Genomic DNA, 16,272 nt, shown 5'->3' on the forward strand with positions numbered 1-16,272 from the left:
CATCTGGTGACAGCCTGGTTTGTAAGCAGCCTGCTTTTGACCCCTAAACATACACAAGCCCTCTGCCCCCGCCCTTCAGTGAGGTGCCAGCCACAGGAGTGAAGCCCGTTCCTTATTTACAAGGCAGGTAAGCTCCCAACAAAACAACCTTCTGAGTGGCCCCGGCCAACACCACATGGATCAGGAAAAGCTCTCAGCTGACCTCAGCTAATGTACAGAATCGTAGGGGCAGGGGCAAGGGGGAGGCCATCTTAAGCCACTAGTTTTGAGGTCGTTTGTTACATAGCAATAGGAACCTGGAGCAGCCAGTGAAGGTAGCCATCTTTTGGACATAGTGGACTGGGGCTGGGAAGACCAGAGGCCTGCCACTGTGGGATGGCTGGTCTGGAACTAAAAGGCTGGGCTGAGCCAGCAAACACCATAAAGGGCTCACTTATTACAGAGCTCATAAAGAGCATGTCACGGAAGGCCAAGGAGAGGCCAGGCAATAAAGCAGTAGGAACTGTCTGAGCAGGAGCTAGCTGGCAAGGAAGAATGTGGACACGCACAGAGCTAAGCTGGCAGAGCCCTGACCCTAAGGGACACAGATGTTCTGGACCACCAGGGCTTCTGATGGCCTCCTGGCCCTCTGAGGCAGGAATCCAGTGTTTTGATCAGCGTTCCCTGCGGTCTCTCATGATCTCCCGTGTGTACCAACACCTCCCACCCGTCTCTGTCAGCTAGTCTCGGGGAATTTATGCTCCCGGTAGCCAGTTACACCAGGACATTTCCACCATGAGATTCTGCCATCGTTCCTGTGGCACAACTCGGTCCAGGCTGGCTCACAGTTGGTTTTCCTGCTCCAGTTCCCAAGTGCTGTGATCACAAGCATGTAGCACCACACGACACTTAATTTAACAGGTTCATAAAGCTGATAATAGTTACACTGGAAGCCATAACAATACAGAAAATTCTATCTTACACTCAACCAAACAAGAGAGGGACAGAGGTAATGATGGCCTTCTGTGTTCTGTTTATGGAGCTGAGGATAAAATTGGGAAGAGACCAAGACAGAAAGCTAGAGAGTGAACACAAAAACAACGTGGCACCAGAGAGAAGCAGCACCAGATCGTGTCTGAGAGTGGAACTGGACACAGGGCAGCCTGTGATTTAGGGCAGCCACTGAGGCTGGACTCTGAAGCAGGTGGCAGAGGGCGTTCCCGACCGACTGTAAGTGCGGGACATATAGTGAAGGTGGAAGCCGTGACGGGTGTGAGACACGTGAAAGGGAAGGTGATGGTGTGTGCTCGGCGGCAGAGCTTGTCTGGCATGGAGAAGGTCCTGCGTTCTCTCCCAGCACCCATTCCATTCCGGCAAGATTAATGGCAAATGCTGTACTTTAGAAAGAGCACAAAGCTTAGAGACATAGCAACATTGCTTACAAATATCATGACATTTAAAACAGATAAAAGATTTTAAACAACTATATGTGCCTTGTGGGACAGTATCAAATCACATACCCATACACACACATCTCCAAGGATCTTAACAAGAAATGTAAGTCATATCAAGGAAGGCTGAGAGTGGGAGAAAGAGACTTCCAGGGAGAAGCACACCAATTTGTTATCCAAGACCAAGTGGTCAGCCCTGAAAACATACACACAAGTAACACTATACGGACTGAGCAAGTTAGAGTTATGTGTTTAGAAATATGTATGTGTATACACACATATGTTTGTAATAATGATTAATGAAAGAAGGAGCCATGAATTTGAAAGAGAATAAGGAGAAATATATGAGGGTTTGGAGGGAGGAAAGAGAGGGGAAATGATGTAATTATAACATTGAAAGAGAAAAGAAATATATTTTTAAAAAGAAATAATTTTTAAAAAGCTGTTATAGTGGTAGCCTCTAGCAGGAGTTCCCAGCAGTGCTTAGAGCTGTGTGTACAATGGAGTTCTCACATCCACAGATAACTCCTCATCCTTCATCAAGGAAACCTCTTTCCTACAGAGACCAACCACCACAGAAGGTTTCAGTGGGGGACAATGGCTAGAGGTCATTCCTATGACATTGTAGCAAAGAATCTGGCTGTTTTCTGCCCATGCCCTGAGAAGTTGTCTGAGGCTAAATTAAAAATTAAGGGACTAATGTGTTTGGCAGAAGAAATTTCAAGGCAGAATAATGTTGGGTCTATGGCATTATTATTATTACTGAAAATACTTATGCAGGTCTATAACAAAAAAGTGCAAGTAGGGCAGAAAGAAATACAAACTACAGTGAGAAAAAGAGCACTAGGAAGCTTACGGTTCCAGCCAAGGTCTGTGCTGGAAGACAGGCTGTAACTACGAAGAAAAGTGCCTTTAAGATCAGGCCGCTCTGGGGTGGAACAAAGGGAAGACTGTCCTCAGGGCAAGACCCATCCATCTAAATCTCCAGTGAATCCAAGGGAGCCTAGCCACTGTTTGTTCTTAGACAACTGAATAGAGCGCGACTGTTAATGTGATTCGCGGGGCAGCGCCCACCCCAGGCTGGCAGCCAGCTTGGCAGTGTCATCCAAATGGGGTGCTGGGTTCATCTGTAAGGTATGCAAGAGTGAATCAGTTATGGGTTCCTCTTCTCCAGTTTCACAGAGCCTCTCCGGCCAGGCAACACGTGGCGGGGGAATACCTTTGTGAAGGCCCTGGCAGAGCCAGAGGGCCTGAGAGGCCAGCACATGAAGCCGTGAGAGTAAAGCTTGGGATGGCAGAGCTGTGGGGCGTCTGCCAGGGAGAGCGGCACACAGGGAGGGTCAGAGACAGCAAAGCTGGAGGGCTGAGCCATTGAAGCCCTGTAAAACTCAAGTCCCTGAACGTGGACATGGAGCTACAGGATTTGGCATTTCATCTGCCAGGTCTTGCTTTGGTTCAGTATTTCCTCCCTATGCCCCATTCCACTCTTTTGAAATGGTAATATATATTCTGTGCCATTTTATGTTGGATTATGTCATTTTATATTTTATTTTACAGTCACAAGTAGAGATTGTCTTTGAATCTCAGAAGAGACTGAAAGATTATGGGGACTTCTGAAGTGAGACTAAATTCATTTTGCATTATGATATGGCCATGAGCCTATGGAAACCCAGGATTGGAGAAATGAGAAATATCCTCTACAGGCTCCGGTGTTTGAACACTTGGCTCCCACTGGTGGCACTGTTGGCGGGGGGTGTGGGGTGTGGGGTGGGAGGTGGGGGGTCTAGAAGGTGTGCCCTTGCTGGAGGACATGTGTCACCGAGGGCCATGTCCCACCCCCAGATTGCTCTGTTTCACATTTGTGGTTGAGGATATGAGCTCCCAGCCTCCTGCTCTGGCCATGCCTGCTTGCTACCTTGCATCCCTGCCGTAATAGACTCATCCTTCTGGAATGGTAAGCAGAATAAATTCTCTAAGTTGCCTTGGTCGTGGTATTTTATTGTAGCAACAGAAAGGTGAATATGTACCTTTAAGATGGTGATGTTCCAGGTAAAGCTCTCCACCGCCTTCTGCAGTTTCCGCTCCTTCAGGCCCTCCTTGGTGCCTATGCTGTGCAAGTGTTCATGGAATTCCATGGCTGAGAGAGAGGAAAAATAAATGGAGGTTATTACTTCGCTCTCCTATGGGAGGTAATGAAGTGGGAACATGCATTTCCTAAGTATATCCTAGAACAATTCCAAGCTGCTCTGGAATTTTATAGACGAGTCTATTTTAGAAGGCGATGAGAGGAGCAGGGGAGACTCAACACACCAGGAGATGGAGGGTGTCTTTGAGGCCAGGGAATGCTCTCACAGATCTGCAGGTGGTCACTTCCACCTGCTTATTTTGGACAGTCTGCCAACAATTAGAAAAGGAGCTAAGACTGACAGGTGTCTAGAGTCTCAGAGGCAAACATCATCTCTACTGAACCAACACTAGCACAGGAGAGAAACAGGATGCAAGGACATACAGTTCCTGTCAGTAAAGGTCAATCAGTTTTATTTAATGATGTGACCCCTGATAAGGCAAATACACTCCAGGGCAGGCTCCATGCCCAGGAGTAGCTGACCAGCAGACACTGAATTCAGTTTTATGTGGTAGGAGGAGACGGGCTCAAAATTGAGTGAGGAGGGAGAGGGGTGACTCTGGGAGAAGTTAGGGAGTGAATATGATCAAAATGTAGATATAATATAAAATAACAGAATTAACAAAAATGTTATTTAAAAAGTAAAGAATAAAGATTCAGTAGCAAGACTGTCTATAATGGAGGTATATGTGACTCATGTATGTGTGTAAACACACACACACACACACACACACACACACACACACACACACACACTATCTTGGAGGAAATAACTAGCCACTTTGGAAGTGTTTTCAGGAAAAGAATGACTTTTCCCAGAAAGCAGGGGAGGTATCAAAGGCCAGCTGGTTATTTAAGAATTGGTGTGGGGAGCGTTTTGAAGGGGTGTCACTGGCCAGGGATGGAATGACTGAGTACAGGGGAATAAGCAAAGACAACCTATGAGCTATAAACACTGCACACAAAAGAATGACTCTGCCATTATCGTTATGAGGATCCTTCTGGAGAAACTGTTTTGAAAAACAATTGGGAATAGTCATTTGATGACGTCTCCTTTGGAACCCTTTAGGAGACGGAACACTGGTGGTACTTCTCCCTTTACAGCAAGTAGGCTTGACGGGTAACCTTATGTCAGCTTCTCAACTGGTGGTAGGATCTTGTATCCACTTTCCAGAATCACTTCCTCCTGGGTTTTTGTCTGATCTGACCTTATGCAAGTATTATGTATGCTGTCAAAACTGCTCTAAGTCCCTACGCAACTTCCCTGCTTTGTCTGGAAAACATCATTTACCCGATGTTATCCACCAACTCTGGCTCTGACTATCTTTCCACCCCCTTTACCATAACGATCACTGAGGCTTGGGGGAGGGATACTGTCTTAGTTAGGATTACTGTTGCAATGATGAAACACCATGACCAAAAACAACTTGGGGAGAGAGGGATTTATTTGGCTTATACTTCCACATCACAGTCCACCATTGAAGGAAGTCAGGACAGAAACTCAAATAGAGCAGGATCCTGGAGGCAGGAGCTGATACAGAGGTCATGGGGAGTGCTGCTTACTCGCTCACTTCCTATGGGTTTCAGCCTGCTTTCTTATAGAACCCTGCCGGGGACGCCATATAAGATGGCTGATGTGCTGCCAGCAAAGATTAAAAAAAAGGGGACCCAAAATTGTAAACCATTAATTTCTTCATGCCTTTAAAGGGCCAAGGCAAAAATGCTTACATGTTTTAAGGTTATGCTTTATGGTGTGCATATGTTATGTTTTTTTATATAAATATTTTTTGTAATACTAGTTTTTTAATTTAATTTTTATGTTTTGTGTTGTTAAATTAGTGGTATTTTATAGCATAAAAAAGTAAAATAAATTTTATAAAAAAAGTATATAAAAATAATTATTTAGGCTGGGGCTAAAACAGTTATGAAGTTTATAAAAAAAAAATTGTAGCCTAAAAACCTTTTTAGGCTTAAATAAATTGTATTAAATGTGTGATTAACTATAGCACACGGTATAATGTATATTAGCACACTAAATTTAAATTGGCCATAATAAATAATTTAGTTCTTAAAAATATTTTAAGAGCATTGTATAAAACTTAAAGCCCTAAGGGTTATTGGCTAAAAACTGTAAATAAAGTAACATAAATAAAATAATAAATTAAAAGTATAAAAACCTAAAATAAAAAATAGTGGCCTTTACCAAAAAATGGCAATTTAAATTTAAATATTTTTAATTTTTTTTAAATATGTAAAAACAATGTTGCAATTAATAAAGTAATTGCTATAAATTTTATTGGGTTTTTAAATTTAAAAAAGCTGCCCAAAAAAGTAAGCTTGTTTTTTATAAAAGCTTTAAAAATTAAATTAGGTTGTTTTCTTTTTAAATTGTTAAGATATATAAAAAAAGTTGCTAACTTGCAAAAATCAATTTTTTGTTTGAGGTTATTATGGCCCACCAGTTATGGGGCTTAATGTTTGTAAAGGGCTAAAAAAAAAAATTAATGTGGATGCAGGGGTTTTAAGGTTAAAGCAGGCTGTGTAAAAAAAAAAAATTTTTTATATATATATATATATATATATATATATATATATATATATATATTCCACTAACCATTGTTTTTATTTTTACTTTTTGAAAAATTGCATGTTGCTAGCCTTTAAATTAAGTGCTTAAAAATTGTATAATTATTAATAATAAAAATAAATTATGCTTGCTTTGTTGTTAAGATTTTGTGTTTAGTAAAAAAAATATTGGTAATTTTTTAAAAATAATCTTTAAAAGTATAAAAACATTTTATATTAGGTAATTTTTTCTTTTTTTTAAAATTTTCCCTTGCTTATAACAATAAAAACTAAGGTTACCAAGGCAAAAGCAAAAGCTAAAAAAGTTATAGCAAAACAGCTCCTCAGTAACTGCAGAAGCCTGAAGTGACCTCTGAGTGGTTACTGTGCCTTCCAGGTATCCCTTCCTCAGACCCCCGAAACCGCTGAGGCTGGTCCCCGGCAGAACCCAGGACCACCAGCCCAGGGTTGGCTCCACCCACAATGGGCTTGTCCTCCCATATCAATCACTAATTAAGAAAATGCCTTAAAGGCTTGTTATAGCCCAATCTCATGGGGCCATTTTCTCAGGCGAGACTTCCTCTTCTCCAAAGACTCTAGCTTATATCAAGTACACATAAAACTAGCCGTATAGGTGATGTGTGTGTGTGTGTGTGTGTGTGTGTGTGTGTGTGTGTGTGTGATTTAGTGCTGAGCACCCCACAGTCTTTTCTACTTGCACACTGACCAATTGAGGGTCTCTATGTTAATTGCCATTTACTATAAGAAGAAGTTTCTCCGATGAGGGTTGAGAGATATACTGATCCAGGGGTATAACAATAGATTATTAGGAGTAGTTTTAATACTATGTCCATTCAGCAAAATAAAAGCATTGGGTTCTCTCCCAGGGCTTAGGGCCTATCTAGGCACAGGTTCATGGATTCTTTAGCAGTGCCAGGTATGGTTTTTACCTCATAGGGTGGACTTTAGATCTAAGCAGAAAGTGGCTGGTTACTCCCATAACATTCATGCCGTTGTTATACCAGTGGCCACATCTTTGTCTGGCCAGTTACAACTTACAGGGGTCATACCTGGGTGTGACTGATGATTATTATTCTCCTCTGAGAGTACACATAACATCCTCCACAACCATGAAATTTAGCCAATAGGTATGAAGCTTCCAGGTAAGTATCAGCATGATTTATCCATGTTCTATGAGTGAAGTATGTGGTGTCTTCAGCAATAGGATCAAGTTCCGGAGGATAACTGAGGATACTGACAACAGTTTCCGCAATGCTTGGGGATCTATGGGACTCCATTGGCTAAAGCTGAAAAAGAGGTAACCCATTCCTGGTACGGGGTTTCTATTTGCTAGCCTAGTTGTTATATTATCTCCTGCTGCAAGGTAACTCCATTCAAACCACACACACACACACACACACACACACACACACACACACACACGCTATAGTGTTTCCCATATGGGGTTTAGGCCTTCAGTGTTAGCTATCCCTTCCTATAGTCCTTCCTCTACTTTGTCCTCTCATTTCTAACCTCTCTTGTTCATTACCCTGTATCCCACAGTTCTATCTCCTCCCTTGAAAGCACAGTTTCCATGGCTCCATACTAGACTCCTAACCTCTACAGGTTTCCAAATGTAACACATATATTGAGATACAAAGCTATTATCCACAAATGAGACAAAACACAAGACATTGGTCTTTCTTTATCAGGGTTACCTAACTCAGAATAACTGTTTGCAGCTCCATCCATTTACCTACAAATTTCATAATTCCTTACATTAACAGACAAATAACATTGCATATATTTTTTGTTCATTCATTAGTTGGTAGGCATCCAGGCCGTTTCCATCCTGGCTCCTGTGATTAGAACAGTGCCATGGTCTGAAGGGGGGTGCTCCCCACAAACTTCTATATTGAGGACTAGGAGGTGTGGCCTTATTGGGCAAGCTGTGTCACTGGGTGGGCTTTGAGGTTTCCCAGGTCCACTCTATTCCAGTCAGCTCTCTCTCTGCCTCCTGTTTGTGCACCACATGTAAACTCGCAGCTAACGCCCCAACATCATGGCTGCCTGCCTGATACTTTGCTCCACAGACTGATGGCCATGGACTCCAATCCTCTGAAACGGTAAGCAAGTCCTCAAACACTTTCTCTTATAAGTTGTCTTATATGGTGTCTCTTCATAGCAGTAGAACAGTAATTAAGACAAGCAGTATGAACATTTTTAAAGAGATCCCAGATCTTTGTGAGTTCAAGACCAGCTTAGTCTACACAGAGAAACCTTGCTTTAAACTCTTCCCCTCAAAAAGAAGAAGGAGGAGGAGGAGGAGAAGAAAAATAAAAGGGATCTTATCAGTTCTTTGGATTCAGATTTGAGCATTTTTACATAATTTTTGAAAATTTATGCTTATTTTTCCTTTATAGGTAGAAAATCTTAATTCTTACCAACCACTGTGACTAGTTAAAACTATTGGGCCGAATTTAAAGTCGATCACTTTTGTCCTCAGTGTAGGTCTAACTGAGAATGTAAAGTAAATCCTGTCATCCATGTGGCTATATCATGGACAAGGCACAATTAGGTTCAATTGTTGGCTCACTGTTTGCTTGTGTCCATGTGTATGATAGTAGATACCTATCCATGCAGGAAAAGCACCAGGAACATGGGTGGTACACTGATATCCATGCAGGAAAAGCATCCATATTCATAAAATTAAAAAAAAAAAACCTAGCCGGGCGTTGGTGGCGCACGCTACCCAGCACTCGAGAGGCAGGCAGATCTCTGTGAGTTCGAGGCCAGCCTGGGCTACCAAGTGAGCTCCAGGAAAGGCGCAAAGCTACACAGAGAAACCAAAAAAAAAAAAAAAACTTTAAAAACAATGACACATTTAAGGTAAATAAGCTACCAATTTAGTATTTTCTCTGTCTTTGCCACATCTAAAAGTACCCATGGACCAGTTATTTAAAATAGGCGTCAGAGCCTCCCTGGGTCCCATTAAGAGGAGTAAGCTAGAAAAATCCATCCCAATGCCTAGCACACTTTGCTAATGAAGGTGGACCTGTGATTATCCCAGTGTGATTAACTAAACCCACTCCACTCCTGTGCTGGTGACCAGCTTGGACAATGAGCTGTGTCATCTATTACTAGTTTTATCTCTAACAGACTAAAGAAAAACAAGACACACAAACATGAAAGCGTCCAGGCTGGCAGCTCAGTGCAGAAAGGGTTTGCTGTGTGGTGATTTGAAGAAAAATGGTCCCCAAAGGGAGTGGCACTGTTAGGAGGTGTGGCCTTGTTGGAGTAGGTGTGGCCTTGTTGGAGGAAGTATGTCACTGTGGGGGTGGCCTTTGAGGTCTCCTATGCTCAAGCTACTCCCAGTGTCACAGTCCACTTCCTGTTGCTTTCTGATCAAGATGCAGCCAGTTCCATGTCTGTCTGGTGCCACCATGCCCCTACCATGATGGTAATGGACTTTATAAAACCTCTGAATGTAAGTTATCCTATTAAGTGTTTTCCATTGGTCATCTCTTCACGGCAACAGAAACCTAGACTAAGAGAGAAGTTGGTACCAGGGACTGGGATATTGCTGTGATAGGCCTGACCATGTTTTTGTTTGGAGGAATTTGGACTTTGGGAGTTTGGCTTACGACTACAGTGGAATGCTGTAAGCACTGCTTAATGGGCCATACTAGTAGGAGCATGGAAGACAATGGTGCTGAGAGTGATTTGAACTGCAGAGAGGCTGGCTCAAGAGGTTTCAGAGGTGAAGAATTTTAGTATGTTGCCTAGAGATCTTCCTTGTGATATTTTGGTGAAGAAAGTGGTTGCTGTTTGCCCTTTTCCAAAGAGTCTGCAGTGGTGATATATTGTATACCCATGTACACAATATAATAAAGCTTACCTGGGGATCAGAGGACACAGCCAACCACTAAAATAGACATAGAGGCCAGACAGTGGTGGCACACACTTTTAATCCTATCACTTGGGAGGCAGAGATCCGTATGGATCTCTGTAAGTTCAAGGCCACTCTGGGCTACATGAAAGAAACAGAACCAGGCAGTGGTGACACGTGTCTTTAATCTCAGGAAGTACTAAGGCAGGACACAGAAAGGTATAAGGCATGAGTAAACAGGACTTGCTCTCTTGAGACTGAGGATTTTGTAGAGGTAAGAACTAATGGCTGCTGTTCTGCTTCTCTGATCCTTCAGCTTTTACCCCAATATCTGGCTCTGGGCTTCTATTATAAGACCTTTTAAGACTCATGTTACATCTGGCGCCCAACATTTGTGACACAAATTCATGAAAAAGCCACTTGCCTGTGGCCTTGCAGGCCTCAGCTCAGTCCTGAGCTGCATGCGGCTGGAGTTTCTACCCCATGTGGGCCAGAGTCCCTAACCAGCTGATCTTTCACTTCTCCCCTGGTGGGTTGTGGGCTCTCCCTGGAACCCCATCTCAGCTGCTACCACACTAAGTGCTGCTTTGAAACTCCCTTGGGCTTCTACGGTTCTATATAGTCAGCAGAGTTGGTGACTCAATTAAGATTTCTTAAAGGGAGAAATTAGTTAAAAGAGAATTTTTTCCCCCCACACTAAAAAATGGGAAACATTTTTACAATAGAGGGTGTTTGATCTCTGTTTGATAACACATTATGTAGTCTGAAAACAGAACAACTAAATGAGAGGATAATTAATGTTGATGTGATAGATGTAATGTCAATTATAAATACTATTTGTTTAATCATTTTTGTTTTATCATTTAAAAAGTTGGTTAATTTGAGTGCCAAAATAAAAGTTTAAGAAAAACTTGTTAAAACAGACCATAGAGATATTGAGACCCAGATGGAAGAATTTAAAGGAGAACCAATCTCAACATTGCATTATAAGGTTACAGAGGAACAGCATAGGCTTTGAAATAGCCAACCTTAATCTATCCAGTAACCATACAGGAACTGCCAACTGCTCAATGCTGTATACGAGCTGATTGGACTCCTGTGCAAATGTTAGATCTGAGGAGATTCAAAGAAGCTATAGTGTCATATGGTATGCATTCTCCCTTCATGAAGCAAATTTTAAACTCATGGTCAACTTGTAATAGAATTGTCCCTCAAGACTGTAAAGATTTGGTTATAGCAGTCTTAGAGGCTGGTCTCCAGTTACAATAAAGGACATGGTGGAAAGATGAGGCTAAGACCATTGAACAATGTAGTAGGGCTAGAGGTATGGAAATCTCCCAAGACCAACTTCTTGGAGAAGGAGATTATGCTGATAAACAAAGACAATAGTTATATGATGATCACACTCTAATTCTATGCCAAAGGGCAGCCTTGAATGCTTGGGACAGAATTGAAGAAGTATGAAAAAAAACTGAGTCATTTACAAAGTTATACAGGGCCCAAAAGAAATCTTCATTGATTTCTTACAAAGGCCATCGTCAGCAGTAAATACAATGATACCAAATTCAGAAGCTAGACAGATAATAATTGAATTTCTGGCTTTTGAAAATGCTAATGCACAATGTAAAAGGATAATTAGGTCATTAAAAGGCAAGAACAGCATTCTTGGAGGAATGGATCCAAAATACAATTAATATTGTATTTCATGACCATGATGATTCTTGGATAGGAGGGATGATTTTTCAGAGGTTTGAAAAAAAAGAAAAGTAATCTCTGGTGTTTTAATTTCAGTAAACAAGGTCACCTAAAAAGGGAATGTAAACAGGATGTTCCTGCAAACAATGTTTTTTCAAGGAACAATGGCAGCAGAATGCCCCACCTTCTGGATTATGCAGAAGATGTAGTAAAGGCAAACACTGGACTAACAAATGTAGATCAACAAGGAACAGACAAGGTAATCCTTTGCCTTTGCTGTCGGGAAATGCCATGACAGGCCTCTCGCAGGCCCCCATGACAAATTCAATTCAGTCCTTTCCTGCCATCATAGAAGAGACCCCTTCCCAGAGCAATTAAAGAACCTAATGCCTATTGTAAAAAAAAAACCATACTGCTTGGGCTGATAGAACAGTTATAGAGGAGAGAACAAAAAAATTCAGGAGAAACCATAAAGTGATCTTTTTTGGCAAACTTCTATAAATGAACAAAGACCAAAATTAAAAATACAAATAAATGATGTTCTCATTGAAGGTCTTGTAGACACAGGTGCAGACATAACAATAATTGCACCAGAATCTTGGCATCCAAATTGGCCTCTTCAGGAGGTAAATGTTCAGCTTTTAGGGATTGGAACATATTCTCAAGTGAAATAGAGCACAAGATGGGTCAAATGTATTAGGCAGAAGGGCAGAGAGGAAAAATAAAGCCATATGTGGCTAACAAAGTTATGAATCTATGAGGACATGATTTATTACAACAATGAATTACCCAGATTAACATTCCTCTAATCTCAGGAACAAACCATAAACTAACATATGTTTCTGAGAAAAATATTGGGAGGTATTATAAAGAACAGTCACCGACCATCCAGATTGTACAAGAATAGGGCACAACAACTGCTGATCTTTCAAAGATACCAACAGCTCTACCTTTAAAATGGTTAACAGACAAGCCTGTATAGGTTCAGCAATGGCCTATAACAACAGAGAAACTGCAAGCCTTAGATCAGCTGATACAAGAGCAGTTAAGTGCTTAACATATTGAAGAATCACCAGCCCTTGGAATTCTCTTGTATTTGTTATTAAAAAGAAATCTGGTAAGTGGAGAATGGTAACAGATCTAAGAGCTATTAAGGTTATTCAGCCAATGGGCTCTATACAATTTGGAATTCCTTTGCCTACTCTGTTACCTAAAGGATGGCCTTTTATAGTTAATGATTTAAAAGACAGTTTCTTCTCAATACCCTTACAAGAAAAAGAGAAAAATTTGCCTTCATGGTACCTACTTATAATAATTCCAAGCCAGTCAAGAGATATCAATGGAAGGTTCTCACAAAGGGAAAAAATAATAATAGCTCAATAAATAGCTCAATCCTGTGCCAATATTTTGTACGACAGCCATTGGAAGTAATATGTCAACAATTTCATATATCTGTAATTTATCATTACATGGAGGACATTTTACTAGGTGATTCAAATGTGGATACTTTAGAAAAAATGTTTGAAGAAGTAAAGGAAATTTTGCCTTTTGGGGGATTACAAATTACTCCTGAAAGATACAAAGAGGAGATTCTAGTAATTATTTAGGATATAAAATAGGTCTACAAAAAATTAGACCTCCAAAGGTGCAAATTAGGAGAGATTGATTACGGACATTTAATGACTTCCAAAGGTTATTTGGAGACATTTCCAATCTATGGACCACCATTGAGGTAAAAAATGATGAACTGAGTAATTTGTTCAAAACTTTAGAGGGTGACAACAACTTAAATAGTCCAAGAGAATTATCAATTGAAGCTGAGAGAGAATTGGCTTTGGTGAAAAGGAAAATACAGGATGAACATGTGGGTCATAACCTTGATTGTGTTTTGGTTATTTTATCCTCTAAGCATTCTCCTACAGGAACTTTAATGCAGAGGGAAGATATTATAATGGAATGGATATTTCTACCAAATAAACAGAGTAAAAAATTTAAAAACTATGTGGAAAAGATCTTTGAGTTGATTTTAAAAGGAAAATTGAGACTTCGTCAATTAGCAGGAAAAGACCATGCAGAAATTGTAGTATCTTTAACTAATGATGAAATGGACAAATTATGGACAGAAAGTGAACCTTGGCAAAGAGATTTCAGTAATTTTTGGTGAGAGATTAACAATAAATATCCCCAAAGCAATAAAATTAAACTTATAAAGAGAGTTAACTGGATCCTGCCTTGCATTGCATGGGAAACACCAATATCTGGAGCCCTTACATTTTATACAGATGCAAACAAACAAGGAAAGGCAGGTCACAAATCACAAAATTTAAGTAAAGTGGTTAAAAATCCTTATAATTCTGTTTAAAAATGGAATTATATGCCATTCTGATGGTATTGATGGATTTTTTGGAAGCTCTCAACATAGTTACTGACTCTCAGTATGCAGAAAGAGTGGTGTTACATATTGAAACTGCTGAATTTAACCCTGATGAGTCAGAATTAATTTTGTTATTTATTCAGTTACAAGAAATAATCAGGAATAGGAATCATCCATTATATATAACTCACATCTGATCCCATACTGGTCTGCCAGGCCCTCTAGCACAAGGAAATAATGAGATTCATCAACTATTGATAGGAAATGTGCTGGAAGCCTCAGAGTTTCATAAAAACATCATGTCAATAGTAAAGGTTTAAAGAAGGATTTTTCCATAACCTGACAACAAGCCAAGGAAATTATAAGGAAATATCCTACTTGTTCTTTTTATAATCATACTTCACTACCAGCAGGGTGTAACCTAACAGGCACTCAGAGGAATGAAATCTGGCAGATGGATGTGTTCCATTTTGTAGAATTTGGAAAACTGAAATATGTACACCACACCATTGATACCTATTCACGATTTTAATGGGCAACTGCTCTGAGTTCTGATAAGGCTGATTCTATAGTCATGCATTTGCTAGAAGTTATGGCCATCATGGGTATACCTGTACAAATTAAAACTGACAATGCTCCCCTATATGTCTCTGGTAAAATGAAACAGTTTTTTGGTTATTACAATATAAAGCATATTACAGGTATACCACATAATCCTACAGGCCAAGCAGTTATAGAAAGATCAAATAGAACCCTAAAAGATATGCTAAATAAACAGAAAGGGGTAAGAAAAACATCCAGAAATAGATTACATAATGCTCTATTAACTTCGAATTTTCTCAATGCTAATGAGAAAGGAACAACAGCTGTGGAGAGACATTGGCTAGTAGAAAAAAAAAAAAAAACTACAGAATTAAATCAGCCTGTACACTTTAAGGATGTGCTTACCTCAGAATGGAAACCAGGATATGTATTATGTTGGGGACGAGGTTTTGCTTTTTATTCTATAGGAGAAGAAAAGGTATGGATACCACCAAAATTGATAAAGGTTCGATTTGAACAAGAGAGACCTCTTAATTAGAAGAGGTGATAGTTCATCAAACAGCACAACCATTCAATTTAAACTAACTTACACCACTTACAAAAGCTTTTCATTTAATCAGATATAACTTGCCAAAAGGGAACATCCCCAAAGTTAGGCTTGGGGAAGAGTTTTTGTTTTTGTCTTTCAGGAGAATGAAGGCTAAGGAAACTGAAGAACACTGGACAAATGAGACATCTGAAGAAAAAGGACGAATCATCCAGAAAAAATGTCCCACGAGAAAAGATTTTCTACAGTGAAACATGATCATGCCTAACAGCGACTTTGAACTCTCCAAAAAGAAGATGCGACCCTACAATGATGATTCCATCAGGATAATACCACTAAGATGACAAACACCACCAAAAGATTGGCTTTGGACTACACACTGCTCAGGACAGTATCAAGATGGCTAGCTGAGATGATTCAGCCTCATAGACTACTCGAGCAAGGACTTGAGACAAGCCTGTACTTCCCCATTATGCAGAGACTGGACAAATGATACACTTAACACTCCCAGGACTTCACAATTAACCCAAAAACTTTTCTTTTCAGGATCATTTAAAGATACCATCACCCCCAGACTGTAAGAAGTAATTTTAAGAAAAGAACACCCACATTCCCAAGAGGTAGGGTGGGTGAATTTTGGTCATTCAGTGGGTTATGGATAATTGTCATTGTTTAGGATGGTTGGTTACAAGTTTTTAATTGATAATGGTCAGGGATAAAAAGCTAAACAAGGAGATTAGATTCAGGGTTCTTGTTTGAAAAAAAAGAAAAAGAAAAAAGAGGATATAGATAAGAGGTACATTATTGAATCTACTCTTTTTAAAAAAGAGATACAGAAATAATAGGATAAAAGGGTAGATTATTGAATCTTCTCTGAAGAGAAAAAGGGGAGGCTATATCTTTTAAAAAGCAACTACTAGTTTGAAATATTTTACATTGGATTAGATTTTTGTATATTGTATACGATTTTGAGATTGATTTTGTTAGAAAATACTGTACATATATTTCTAATCTTGTTCAAGGCACTGTACCTATATAGGGCCTTTAACAATGTAATGCAATTTTCTAGTCCTTGAAAGTTATTATTACCAACTTATTAAGATA

General features: G+C 40.0%; 1 protein-coding gene across 1 annotated transcript in view; it reads right to left on the reverse strand.

Moving 5' to 3' along the window:
- Nucleotides 1-16,272, reverse strand: part of Plcl2 (phospholipase C like 2) — a 183,709-nt gene that overhangs the window by 13,655 nt on the left and 153,782 nt on the right. Inside the window, exon 5 of the mRNA XM_028882507.1 lies at nucleotides 3,458-3,567. Coding sequence (XP_028738340.1) covers nucleotides 3,458-3,567 — 110 coding nt within the window. The remainder of the gene's footprint in view (nucleotides 1-3,457; nucleotides 3,568-16,272) is intronic.

This window comes from Peromyscus leucopus, chromosome 16_21 (assembly GCF_004664715.2).
Source record: "Peromyscus leucopus breed LL Stock chromosome 16_21, UCI_PerLeu_2.1, whole genome shotgun sequence".
In the NCBI taxonomy this organism is placed as follows: domain Eukaryota; kingdom Metazoa; phylum Chordata; class Mammalia; order Rodentia; family Cricetidae; genus Peromyscus; species Peromyscus leucopus.